Here is a 15,209-nt window from a genome sequence, read left to right as displayed (position 1 = left end):
TTAATTGTTTCTTCCTCCGATTGGAAGAAGACTTTCCTTATAAATTACAATCTGAGACGAAAGCCATTGTCCACGAATACCAATGTCCTTTATCATCTCGGTACGTAAATCAAACCAGGCTAATTCATTATCTCCCTTCTTGAAGAGTATATCACCCTTCTTCCCAATTCCAAGAGTATCCTCACGACAAAAACCAACAGTTTGCTTAGCATAAGGTAAAGGTCCAATAGTAAAGAGTCTAACCCACGATTCCTTGACACCCAGTTCACCCAAAATTGATATATGAAAAGTAGAAGTAGAATTCGAAGAATTTGATATGAAAGCAATCGACCCTTTTAACACCACCAAGTGTCTTGTCAACCATTGGGTTGCAAACCATTCGGGACATGGATCATTGAGGTCAGGTAAGGGTGTTGTAAGGAACTCCTTGCTCAATTCAAACGACACCAAACACATTTCAAATCCATCCTTCTCACCCCCCCAATGACACATTCCATTCAAGTATACGTCAGCGCCAATAGGTTTGGAATCACATGGAGGCATATCGATATCAAGTTTCCTCCAAGAGTCACTTCTTAAGCTATATATCTCCCATGCCTTGGGTAGAGCGGCAACTGTACATATGATCTTATAATCATCGCTAACTTTGTCATAGCCAAACCCATGAAGACGCTTGATTCCGGTTAGGCTTGGAGGAAGGACTTCGAATTCATGAGTCTTTGGGTTCCACAGTACAGTTTGATCATGTTGAGAGAGACAAAGAATGCCATTAACAGCGGAACCCAAAAAATACCATTCAACATTATGAAAATTATCATAAAAAAGAGGACAATCCAGTTTGACCATGTTCTCATCATAGAACACGCAATTGAAATCAATGGGCTCTTTAGGCTCCGTCTGCTTAAGGAGGAGACATGAATCATGGTGATAAGAATGCCAATCAGATATGAAACTATGGCGAAAATTGGTCATAAAATAAGGGTTTTCAAATAAAAGTGACCATGACTTGTGTACGCAACTGAATCGCTTGATAGATTTCAGAGGCAGTTTACACAGAACAGAGAAGGCAATATCATCTGGGATATGCACTGCACCCATGACTTTGTGTTTCAAGTATGTCAGAAATTTTGGAAATAAATAACAGCAAGATTGATATGACCTGTGAAACTTATTATGCTATCAGAAAAAACAGAGGGCGTGTGCGAACAGATTACAGTCAATTTATTTTTTTTGTTTGAATACCACGTTCAAGCAGTTAACAAAAATTTAAATGAAAATTCTGTAACACAATCACGATTCCAAAGAATAAGCAACAATCTTCAATTTCAAATAAATATAATAATTATTTAATAAATAAATTAGCAACTGGACTTTTCTTTGAAAAAAAGTAACATTGGCAAACAATTTCAAATGGAAAATCGAAAATAACAACAAATTAACAAAAATAGTAAAAGGGTTTATGTTTTTTTTAAAAATAAATTCTAAAATACCTTGTAAATTAAATATGTATACCGTTAATTTTATATTAAATATGTATAATAGAATAGAATTAGTTATTTATTTAAAAAAGATATAAATATTTTTTAATATTTAAATATTAAAAGAAAACACAATTTTAGATAAAAAAAAAGGTATTTAAATATGTTATATATTCTTTTAGATTAAAGATTGTAATTTTTCTAATATATTAGAGAATAAAGAGTATTTAGGTATTTTTTAAATAAATTATTAACCTTATTATCTATTAATTTAAGATTTACTGTAGTGATTAGAGATTGAATCGCATGAAAGGAGCCCTTTTCTGCCTTCTTGGTTTCCTTTGGTGTTTTAATAGAATATAAAGAAGAGGACCCCTTCGCATGAAAGGATCCCTTTTCACCTACCGCTCTTCACATTGCTAACGATGAAATTTTATTTTTTTATAAGATATCATAAATTTACTGGTCATATTTGAAATAATTTAATTTTAAGGAATTTTTCTTTTAAAATTTATTATAATTAATATTACCTTTTAGTTGTACCATTTTTTTTTAATCTCCTTCAAACATTAGTTATAAGTTATTATTTAAAAATTATGGGTTTCTAGGATAATAAAATAAAACATTTATTCTTATTTTCAATGTTATTTACTCAACAATTATAAAATTATTTTAATCTTGGTAATTGTTTTCATGAACATACATTTTAGGTGAGTTGATTATGAGAGATTACTAAGCCTAATCTTTAAAGTTGGGGAAACTAAACACTGCTTGTGTTAGTTCAATTCAAATTATCTTTTAACGTAAAAAAGATATGATAAAAGAAAAGAAAAAAAAAAAGAAGATGCTTCGAAAACAAAGGAGATGTCATGCACGAAGCACAAGAATATAACGAAGGCATTGTTCGATAGGATATGCTGATTCTTGCCATGCATTTCCTTAATGTGTAACTTGCCAAGTGATATTTGCTCAGCAATTTCCTTCAACTATGCTTCCCTTGAACTAGCATTCATGTGGTTCTTCGTTCTTCAATGAGATGATCAGAAATATTCACGTTCTTCATCTGGCATTTTGAGGAACGAGACACTTCAAACGCATCTTGACCATTCATTACAATCTCTTTCTTTCCAACACGTACGTGTAAGAAGCAAAGAATCCAAATCCATGAGCTGTTTCTAGTTTCTTCATAAACAACTTTTGGGTTCCATTAATTATTTGACAGCAAACCTTGTCTGTACAAGCAATGAGATATTTGTCAAGTATCTTCTTTCTCGTAGCATAAGAATTTTTCGTCTATTCTCTCTATATTTTTACATCCCTTTTTCTTTCCAACAATAATCAGATTCCTTAATTCTTCATAAATGAATAAATAAATAATAAATCAGATTCCTTGTGAATGTATATATGCGCTGAAAATCTAAACCATATATTGATCTGATTTATCATTCAAAGCTTGAAACGTGAAACGGTGAAAGGTACTTTACTTAAGCTCGCCCTCCGTCGGCGACTACGAGGCCAAAGTGCTGATAATAGCTTTCCCGTCCTATCTTTAAAATATAATCTAATACTCATGTTAAATAATATAGAATGAAATTTGTTTCCTTACTCTGCAAACACCTAAGAATTTTGCAAGCTAGCTTTAAAAATATAAATTCTCGGGCAATCAACAAGCTGTAAGCAGAAATGTTCTTAACCTTTTTGAGACTTTAGGCAAAATAGAAAATTAGGATCTTTTAAAAAAATTATAAAATGTAATAAACAAAATAAAAGCATATATTAATAATTTTATTAAAATAATAAGCTTTTTTTAAGGAGCTATAATTTTTTTAATAAAATTATAAAAAAAATATTTTTCAGTCAAACAACTTGTATGTTATAATTAACTACAAAAATACAAAAAATCATAAAAAAAATAGGTTTTACAAGCATTCCGAAATATAAAATTATTAATGATAACATTAACATTAATTTTTTAAAAATTTTTTTTATCGATTGATAAAATTGTGAGACTATTCAACGGTTCTTGTGACATTGATGACTTTAGGTAGGTTTTGATTAACTTTAACTCTAAAAAACTTCTTTCAGTTGATAATATAATTACCGGGACCGTAAAATAAATTCTATAAGTGATTAAAATATTTAGATAATAATCTGCAAATTTGACAAACTCAATAATTATTTAATTTTTTAGAAAAAACTAAAATTCTCCATGAGCTTTAATGTTAAGAATAATAAAATTTTAGAATTAAATGAAGTTTTGAGTTTACAGAAGTCAATGAGTCGAACGTTTATAGCAAGTGAGATGCGAGGAATTAAAAGGTTTTTTTATTTTTTCTAACTGCAAACTATAAGAGCTAAAAAAAATTTTCAAGTGAAAGTAGGACACAATTTTTACTTTGGCTCTTTTTCAAGCTTGGGCCCTAGGCGATTGCACCTCTAAACTACTCTTAAAACTGGACCGGACTATAAGCATACAAAACACTGAGAAGGAACACCTTTAAGTTCCTTTTAATATTTGGAAAAAGGATAAAAGGTAAATTAAAATGAATAATGATATACAATATTACATATAATGTTCATCTGATATGGTTCAAATAATAAAACTGAAGATCTTCATGATAGAAAAGAAGGGGAATAGTCTTAATTTGGAGCTTGTAGAGGCCACCAATGCTACATGTATGTTCCATGAGATGCTAAATTTGCGTAACTAACCTTTTATCTTTATTTAATTAGTCAAATGCTTGAAATTATCTTTGGTAAAATAATTTTCATCATAATAATTCTGAGGCACAAAGGAATAAAACCATATGAAAGGCAAAAGGAAGGGATTGTTCTATAGGATATACCCATTCTAGCAAGTTATATGTAACATTCTTAGCATCCATCCTCCTCGTGTTGTGTGTGTCTTTACTAGTTGTGGTTGCATTACAGGGCAAGTTCTCTTTTGGCAGTTAAAAGCTAAGGTATGCATTTCAAACATGCAATATTTTGAGCAACCTGCCAAAGGAGATTTGCCCAGCAATTCTCCTGCAACTCTGCTTCAAAAAGAGGGCGATCCATATACAACATTCATGATTCATCTTTCAGGACTTGAGGTCCTTTCTTCTTTCTCGTAAAGTATGTTGTGTGTATATATTTTACATTTTGCTTTGAGTAATGTCACATCCATAACACTTTCTATAAGTTTTTTCTTTTTAATCTCTTTTTTGTCGCAAAATATGTTGTGAATTTTTGTTGTGTGAATCCCATTATTCTTTTGCTCGTAAGAGACTAGAAGTGGGTGGCTTAGAATGATAACTGTTTAATGGTTAAATACTTGTTACATTTTAGATAAATTAAAATTCACAATAAGATATATTTACTAACTTATTTTAAAATTATTGTGAAATGTAATCTAGAAAGATCTCCCAATGTTGTTTAATACATTACTTCCTTAATTAATATAAGGTATTATTATCTTATCATAGTATACCAAATTATGTATCAATATATAGGTCAGGAAATCCACACTACATAAAGGTGAACTCCAGCTAAGTTTATTCTCACTCTCATTCTCTATCTTATATGCTTGACAATTCTTTTACTACTATCAAAGTGTCTTTTGCAAATACATATTTTACTTAACGTTTCTAGACATTCAAGATCACCAAGGAGGTACATATTCGACATTGAGCATCACTCTACAAGTCCAGTAACAATAAAAATATCAATTAAATTTTAATATGTGAAATTTTATAAATTTGACATATTTAATGAAAAAATTTAATTCAATAGGTTAAATAATAAAATTTAATATTCATATAAAGTTATTAAAAAATAAACAAAAAATATTGGTAAAACACAGACGCATATTCAAGCTTGTTGCAGGCATGTTCGTGACACTGGTACGACAAAGGTGTATGATCAACCAAATTAGTCCACGAAATTAATTTTTATAAAATAAAAATGATGATACAAAATTTATAAAGATAAAGAACTAATATACTGACAAAATCTCTGGATCGAAAACTAACAAAAAAAGATTTAAATTTAAATTATGCAATGGCACATGTAACTTTAAATGATCAAATTAAGTAAAAGTTTTCTTTAACTAATATATTTATATAATTATTTATCACTGAGAAAACATGAAAAATGGTTAAAAATGCTTTAGGCAAGACATTGAATGACTTTGTAATGGATCGATGCAAAAAAAAAAAAAAATCAGTTAATTTCATAAAATTTAGTAAATTGAGAATAAAAATACGTAGCGTTCGAATTCATATGACATTTAATAATTTAATAAACTATTTATTTGATTTAAATTTACATAAATACACACATGTATGCGTAAAAAAATATTTTAGGTGAAAAACTGAATGTTATGTGGTATGATTTTAATGGGAGGTAAACTTATAATATTATAATTAATTTTTAAAAATTAATATATATTAATTATTTTCAACAAATTTTTTTAATTTATATGATTTAGTTAAAAATAATTTTTTATAAAAAAGGACCAGATGGAATATATATAATAGATTTCAAGGTCAAAGCATGTATTATTCAATAAATTTTAACTTTAAATTAACTTATAAGTAAAAATTTTTATCAAGCAACATATTTATGATTTTCTCTTTTTATTTAATAAATTTTTCATCTTAAAAAACTCAAAAATAAATTTGAAACAAAATTGTAATAATTTTCATAAACTATTTTTATTAATTTAAAAATCCTTATCTTAACATTTGCTTTAAACCTAAGAAATAGTTCACCGACCCTATAAAAAGGTTTTCTTGCTTAACCATGAAAGATGCTAGAATATTCATCTAGCCGATCAAGTGACAAATGAAATATACATCCAGAGAGCTTACTGACACCTTCAAGTCTTGATGTGGTTCTGTTTTCTTATTTTAGTTGTCAAATTAACATAAAATCCAGTATTAATAATAAATGTGGCTGCAAAAATTAAAGAAAACCTCAACTACTAGTTGTAAATTTCAACTTATTATTTACAACCACCAAAACTAATGTTGTCTAACTAAGGATTAGAAGCCTTGATGGAACAATGGTATATATTGCATGATAAAAGCACTTCTCATGCAAGAGTGCAGCAGTACTCTGCCGAAGGAGTTTTGCACTGCCATTCTTCTCTACCTTTGAAGCATACCTGTTAACCATTTTGCTTGTACTGGTATATGCTATGGATTATGCTTGGGGAACTTCTTTGTGTCTACTGTTACTGTCATGGTCCCCTTGCTGTGATAGAGCTAAATGCTATTGACGATTGAAGCATTTTCACTTATTATCTTCTAAGCAGCTAAATGCTATTGAAGGTTGTTTGTTTGACATATTTTGGCTCCATGATTTGCATCTCCCTTATTGCTGAAGGAATACAGTGTATTTTGTAGGAGATTTTGAGATGAATTAAATTAAGGAATTAAGGAAGTAAAAGAGAAATGAAACATTTCTCACGAGTTAAGATTAACTTATTATACACCTAAACTTAGGAATAAGTTAAATAAGAAATTTTTTAAAGAAAAAATAAAAATGCGTAAGTTGATTTTTATTTATAGAAGTTTTATTTATTGTACTTCTTTAATTTAATTTTTATAAGTTATTATTAGCTCATGCTCAGCTTCATAAAATTTGACGTCACATGCTGAACAACCAAAGTAAACCACTTCTTTTTCAACATGTCAGTGATGAAAGGCGTTCCTAACCACTATTTTTAAAAGAACTTCTTGGAAAAAAAGGTTCTTTTCCCCTCTCTTTTACCTTAAACAGTGGAAATCATTCGCATGTGAATCAGAGGAATTTGGCAACCTTCGGTTAACAAATGTCAGAGTGTACCTGGAATTCCTTTGGTGAGTGGAAGATGTCATCCACTCAACCCCATTACCCCTTGAATGTTCAAGTCTACAATAATTGCGGAAAATAAAGTATGGAGTACAAAGGACTGCTTCAGTACATGCAAAATTGTAAAATTCCAAAGAACAAAGCAAAATTTTTGGATATGCTGAAATAGGAAGAGCATATGCTAAGTTATATCCAGTGAACTGTAATACTTTACAACCAAAAGTTCTTGATAATGATTAAGTGGAAATCAAGAATGATTTGGCATTTTATTAAAAAGATTAAATTGAAATTTTTATCTGACGAAAGAAGGAATTGTCAACAAATTGACATGACAGAGGAGAGAAAGCAAAAGGAGAGCACAAATCTATGGATCTTGCTCCTCAGGAAGCTTATTCTCTTTTCTTTCACTTTTCAAGATTGTTGTTCCCAAGTACTGAAAAGTTAAATACTATGTTATGCCGCTTTCGGCTCTTGGTCAGTTTTTAAAGTTTTATTCTGCTACTAGTTGACCCTTTAAGGTGTGAGGGGCTGCATAATGGAAGGGCAAAATTAAATAGTAATGCATTAGACCTGTACAAATTTCCAGGTTTGAAGGTATAGTTATTTTAAAAAGTTGTTCATCTGTATGCATGACACCTGTAGAAACAATGAGATTAATAGGACTTGAAAAGTTAGATTTAACTCTTCTAAAGAGAGTGAATGCAACTTGAAGGATAAAATACAGGTATAGCCATTGATTTGAAAACCAACTGTTGATATTCTGATAAAATATATACACATGTACAACAAATCATGAAGCTTTTAGAAATCTTAATCGTCAACTTTCTAATGTGCACTGAGCAAAATTCTAAAATGTTAATACATAATAATCAGGATATCATATTATGGGAGAATTTTGTAATTCATGAGAAACTAATTGATCTACATTATCTTTCTGTTTGTATCTTGGCCTGAAGGGTACAAGTTGGTACTGTACCAGGTTTTCCTTGAATCCCCCACTCAATTTGCACATGATAAACCAATGTGAAGCCCCAAATCTGTTTATTGGATAGCGATCATAAATATAATGCATGGATGTAATAGTGGTATCAATATGCCCCCGCAGACAGCAATCACACTAATATTATGAAAGAAGACAAGGTATAATGCACCTGTAGTATGGCTTACCACTCTTTTAAGCTGTGCAACGATAGTCACTCCGTTCATCAATGTATTGATATTTTATGATTTTCATGTGAGGATATTGACTATACTAGCAAGTCTTTTAAGTTCAAGAGATGCAACGCCTTGATGTCTCATGATGGAACCTTTTTTCTTGTCTTTAACTCATGTTAATTGAACAGAAACAAAGGTGAAATATATGCAAAAACAGGCCTCATCACAATTTGGATATGGTCGATCAAAATTTCTTAGTGAAGACCCTTTTACATGGATCACATGATGCCAGAATAAACAAGGAGAAATTGCTTATTGAAAAAATTATCTGCCAGTTTCCACGTTCTCAACCTCAAACAAAAGAAAATTTCTAATTTTTTTACTAGTACGAGTTATCAAACTCCTCCTAAGAGACGGTGAAAATGAACTTGGGCACACATTCTAACATAAATTATTTGAATGAGATTAAAACGGTGGACTTTCTGCATATATCAAACAACTTTTATCACAGTGGTAGCTTGTAATCTCAATGAAGTTATATTTGACATCAGTCTGTTTATTCTTTCAAAATCATTTGAAGTGAAGCGTTATAAACGTTGAGCTTTTGTTATCGTAACGAATAATTAAACGTTAAGAAAATAAACCTGTAAACATAATTAAGTAAACATTTGATGGATTTTATTTAAACTGGAATATTCGCTGATAGATTTTGACGTTTGAAGATTTCACGAAAGTTGACTAATTAGAAAAAAGTAAGATATGTGCAGAAGCCAGCGATGCTCTCTAATAAATTGTGTATTAGCAATGCAGCAGCAGTTGCAAATTGAAGCTTCTCTGTTAACTTCATCACAGTATAGTGCATAGGCGTCTTTTTATGGCTTCATGACACCCGAAATGTTGGCCAATTGTCTTGAATAATCTCTGATTGTTAGCTATCTCTTTCTCTTTCTCTTTTTTATCTTCATGTCACATAAAATTGAAATTCCTCCATATCCATCTGCCACATATTGAAAGAAAAACTGTTAGAGAAAATAAATTAATTAAATACAGTCTAATTATATTGCTAAATTAATACAACTCATGTCCCTGTCAGAAGATAGAAAATTGACACTACGATGTGTTGGTCATAAACTGTTAAAAAATGGCAGGGCAAATCTCCTTTGGCAAACCAGAAGAATGCATGTTCAAGCTCTCTACTTCTCTCTGCCAAAAGGAGATTTGCTCTCTCATTCCTCAACAGCACTTCTATACATCGCACTTTCAGCACTAATTAAATTTGTGTCTGAGGGCATCATCACAAAATGGAAGCCTTTATATAGATAGCTATGAGCACCTATATCGGATATGCCACTGGAAAGGAGGAGCAGCATATGCTGGTACAATTCTAACGTAAGGTTCTTGTTATTTACTGGTCCCAATTTTCTCATCATCAAATCCATTTCAGAAACAAGGATTTGTCTATCATGTCTCTACTCTTGTAAATTAGACGCTTTTTCTATGGAGAAATAGTTCATAAACACTTTCTGCTTTATACATGCTTTAAAGTGGAGGGAACGTGGAAACTTACTGCTGCTTTGTTTGGTAAACTCAATGGAAGCCAAAATAGGGACACAAATTTCACCTACAATTGCTGATTCAGATAAAAATTTTGAAATGATAAACTGGATTTTGTAAAGAAGTTGATCAAGCAGAGACTCCAATTTAAAGGGAAACTTACTTTTTAATGGCTATGATCCAAAATTATTTTAAAATTATTAGAAAAAATACAGAATAACTTCATATAGCCATCCCTTGTAAGGTTTTGATTGTTCACCGCTGCAATTAGAGATTTGTAAAAGGAAAGAAAGTGTTGCTCATCAAACATACTAGGGAATTGTATTGGGAGTAATCTTATCTCTCCCTTCGTTGGGTACATAAAGTTATCTTGTAACCAAATTGAATTTATTTTTCATATAATATGCTTCACTCCATCCATTAATGATTAAACATCTTCTTGGTATTAAAATATCATATTGCCTACAAATGTCTAAAATTTTGTTTAGATGCAATAATTTAGGAGGAAAAGAAAATGCGAGTGAATTAGTAAAAAAAATAAATTTTCTTGACTCATTTTGAATGTTGGTAGAAGAAAAAAAAGAGTTACACAAGGATTATGATTTTTTTTTTCTAGATCATATTTATTTTATCGGAAAAATAATTATGTTCAAGTCGAGAGAGAGAGAGATCAGAGAGAGAGAGAGAGGAAGGAGGGCTGCTTTCTCGCTTAAGTGAAAATACTCAGCTTCTGCAGTTCACACCAATAGCAGAAGATCGTTTAGGAAGCCTATCTCCCCAAGCAGAGCACTTATATCACAAGTCACATCCTCTTCGCGATGCAAACACAATAAGCAATCAACGCTCTATTCATTTCAGCCTCACCCACAAACAAGTTAGCGTGAGCTTTTCTGATCTCAATTTCTCGCGTTCCATGATATGAAATCAAATTAATACCCACAAAATTGTTCTATTTGATTTTGCCCACAAAGTGTTTGACGTGTGTCCTGAATCATGTTTTGCCACAAACTTTGCTTTAATTTTATTCATTACAAGTCAGATGTCAATTGCGCACTAACTGCTTTTCGTCTTCCACTATCCACTGATGGTTATATATGTTAATATTAATTTAATCAAATGAAATGCAGATTGTCTAACAACTTGAGTGTATTTCTTGATTGAGTGTAGAAATAATGGTGGTAAATTTGTTGCTTATGTTGCCTTCATAAAAAAACCTAGAAGTTTAGTTGCTTCTTGTCAAACACCTCCTATGGCCAAACATTTAGAATGGCCTTGGCATCATTGAGTCTCACTGTTCAGTTGCTATTGGAATTTACATCAATTTTTAATTATCACCAATTGTAGTAACATCATACCAATATTGAATGATAACTTGTCAGATGAGGAAGGAATTGTTGTCATCTTTTAAGAGTAATGTGTTTTGGCTAAAGTTTGAAACTATTGTTTCTCTATACAAAAAAAACGCTATTATTTTGTATTCATGCAATTAATATGCAATTTTTCTATATTCATGTAAATGACTATAAATATGTAACACTAATGTATCGAAAATAAAATTTGCCAAAAAATTCAAAAGAATGAAAGTAGTTCTGGAACATGCATTCACTACCAGCATATTCTTCCACAAGTTAACGAAGACACAAGAAAAGGAATAGAGAGGAATTATGCCTTCCAAATGATTGGCATTTAAGTTGTCACATACTCACATTTCATTACATGTTTACTTTACGTAGATATAAAAATTAAGGGTCTTCGTAACTAATGTTTTAGGGGACTTTAAAGCAGAAATAAGAAAAAGAAAGGTAATTTTTTATTTTAAAATTTATCATAAGAAATAATAATTAATACATTAAATTTATTAAGTGAGATTGCATTAAAAATTAAAAGAAAATATTTAATAACAATTTCAAATGAAAATATTCTATTTTGAATTTTTTAAGGCAAGAACAATTGTTAGCATTCTCTTAAAATGAAATGCATGGAATTTCAGAAGAAATATCTCTGCATTGCCCAATGACAGTAAGAATGCAGTAGCTGTGAGAGTAAAGGCAGAAGATGGACCACTTTGTTTGTTCCAACAAGGTCAAGAGGATGTGCTGGGAATATCCTTTGGCCTATACGCATGTCTATGTTTTATGTACGTTATATATATACACATGGACACTCATAAATTGTTCATCAAGAAAGCTCATAACTCATAAGAAGATATGTGCAGGTGCATCACTGGGCAACGACTTCTTTGGCAGTTGATCATTGCATTCAACTGATGAAGCAGAAAAGCTTAGCTAAGTTCACTGCCAAAGAAGATTTGCCCGGCAATTCACCCTGCCCAGTGCCCACATGAATCGCTTTCATATATTAAGAAAGGTACATGTTTATATATACGTGCTTATTGCATTGTTCATAAGGCACACACTATGTGAAGCTAGCATGTGTTCTTTTGCAACATAATGCTGTCACTGATAGAGTTATAGTATTTGCACGGATGCGTATAAAAAAAGTCAAATACAAAACTTGTTAATAATGGTTCAATTAATGCGTCCACACCCAAACATGGCAAAACTCCACCACTTTCTTATTAAGAAAATATTATTATGTCCCCACTCGAAAATGAGTAGCAAGTGACATTGTCATGTCCTCATAAATAATCTTCGCTTTTAATTTGCTTTTTTCTTTTATGAAAGCTTTTAATTTGTTTTCATAACAAAGCTAGTCGTGGACTCGTGGCACGCGGAAAAACCTTTGTCTTCTCTTCTTTAATACGTAGTAGTTATTGTGAGTGTTCATACTCGTTGTAAATAAACGATAAATTTTGCAACATACTAATAAAAATTGTTTGAAGGGAAATCAATTTATATTTTAATGGTAATAACAGAAATCAAAATATAAAAAATACAGCATTTGAAAATTTTCTGCGGCGAAACATTTTATAATTTTGTTTAATTAATTGATGGCTGTTTTTAACAATGATTAGAGTGTAAATGGGTCTGCGTATACTGACTACTGATGAATTCAATTTAAATCAAATCAAACAGGTTAATTTAAATTATTGGCTTGATTTCATTAAAATAATAAAGTACCTAATACAGTTGGTACGTTCAAGTATTTGACTTTAAACAATAAATCTGAATATCCAATTAATCAACTCAATTATAGATTATACAATTTAGTTTTATTGTTGGCTGTTATTCAATATTTTAGTCTGTTACTGATCTGCATGGGATTACATAAATTCCTCCTAATTTATTGTACAATTTGTTTATTCTTTTTGTTGATTTCTTCTAATATTTTTTTACCTATTTTTAAAAATTAACAAATCCAATCATCCAACCAAACTAATCCAACCATGGTTAAATTAAATAATTATAGTAATATGATATCTTTCAAAAACACACTTATTAAATAGGATAAACTACATTCACATTGTTTAAAATTCGATAAAATTTTACACAGTGTTTTTTTTCCTTTTGATTTTACACAATTTTTCTTTAATTTATGTAATAATATAATACTAGGTACTCTTCTTAATTAAAAAAATCACTTTTCATTTTTATAAAATTATATGAATTAAGAGAAGTGAAACTAATGTAAAAAGAAAAAGAAAAATATCAAAGAAAGTTTTTTATTGAACTTTAAGAAGTGTGAAAGTGATTTATTTTATTAATAAATTATATATAAGTTGTAGTATAATAATAAGCAGTTTCATAATTTTTTAAATAAATTATAATATTTGGTCTATTATCGGAATGTAAATAACACCACAGCAGCAACTTCTTTGAACGATTAATAAGCATGGGTTTCGTACTGAGTAAAAATTGCACCTACTTATTAGTCAGTTTAAACAGTGAGACAATTATTAGCACGAGGTGCACGTGCACAATTAGCTTTCTTTATTAATTTCCTGTTCGAGAAAACAACCACTGTTTATTGACAGAATATTCTTCATAAGATGATAAGAAGTCATTTTACTCTATTCTATTTCGTTTTGTTTCAATATTTATGATTTATAATGTATCAAATATTCTAAATTTTTTGCACAAATATATCTTTATTCTATGGAATGTCAATAGTTATTGATATGTTTATATAATATATAATCAAATTATCAAATTAGTGTTCTTTCGTATGAAACTTTTCAAAAGAAATATTCTGCTCCCTAATTTATATTTACTAAAGGACCCTTCTGAACTTTCTTTTGGAATATAACAAAACGCTGTGTATTGAATTTGACTATCAATGCGTGTGAGAATGAATATATTTTATTTGTATATCATCATGCACACCTGACCTAACTCAAGTTCATTTTTTAATTAAGAGAAATGTTCATTTTACACTCACTTTATGTGAAATAGGGAGAGCAATAGTGAAGGAACAAATTTAAAAATAATTATTAACTAATGCAATAAAATAAGAAAAAAATAGTTGATTAATTAATACATAAAATCAGTGGTATCTAGAGGATGGTACAAGACACCAGAATTCCCACCATTACGTATTGAATTCTTCTTATAAAGCAATACAGGCGTGTAACAAATGTCTGTGTGTGATTTTAAATTATTCCCAGATTTTCTCCCTGTTCTGATTCACACATTGATTTACCAATAGTCAACACCCTTGTTTTAAATTATAAAAACTCAAAAACTAAAACTTTTTTCTAAATCAATTGTCTTGCTCACACGTGATCTGAGTAAAAGCTATAAAAATAAGCACTGGATTCACATGAATTTATTTAATGTTAAGTTTTTTTTCTTTTAAACTATTAATCTCGCGTAGCTTATGTATCTGAAAACAAAATTCTCGTGGAGATTAATTTAACACAAATTATTAACTACTTCGAAGTGAATCCCAAACTGGTCCTTCTCAACCTATTAGTTTTACGAAATGTTAATTGCACCAAGAGAGAAAAAAGAGAATTTAACAGGTAAAAAGTACCAACTATATATACATTCTCTTTCAATGTACTATATAATATACTATTTTATAATGAATATAATTTTTGAAAAAATAAAATTTTTTAAAAGTAATTAAGAAAAACATGTTAAAAGGAATATTACTAACATTTTTTTTAACATGTCAGCATATTCGGAGGTAAATGTGTGTATATATATTGTGTGTATATATATTGTGTTTTTGAGAGAGAGAGAGTGAGATCTTGGATTCAAGAGATTTATATTAGAAAATCTC

General features: G+C 30.0%; 1 protein-coding gene across 1 annotated transcript; it reads right to left on the bottom strand.

The window, feature by feature from the left end:
• LOC113859993 (putative F-box protein At5g15660) lies at nt 1-1,098 on the bottom strand. Its single transcript, XM_027492631.1, has one exon. The coding sequence runs from the start codon at nt 1,096-1,098 to the stop codon at nt 1-3; it is 1,098 nt and encodes a 365-aa protein (XP_027348432.1).
• Between the last annotated feature and the right edge of the window lie 14,111 nt (nt 1,099-15,209).

Source organism: Abrus precatorius, unplaced genomic scaffold (assembly GCF_003935025.1).
Source record: "Abrus precatorius isolate BTA unplaced genomic scaffold, Abrus_2018 Scaffold2, whole genome shotgun sequence".
Classification (NCBI taxonomy): domain Eukaryota; kingdom Viridiplantae; phylum Streptophyta; class Magnoliopsida; order Fabales; family Fabaceae; genus Abrus; species Abrus precatorius.
This window is presented reverse-complemented; position numbering and strand designations above follow the sequence as displayed.

Coding starts and splice junctions, on each gene's coding strand:
- LOC113859993 (XM_027492631.1), bottom strand. CDS start 1,098: ATGGGTGCAGTGCATATCCCAGATGATATTGCCTTCTCTGTTCTGTGT.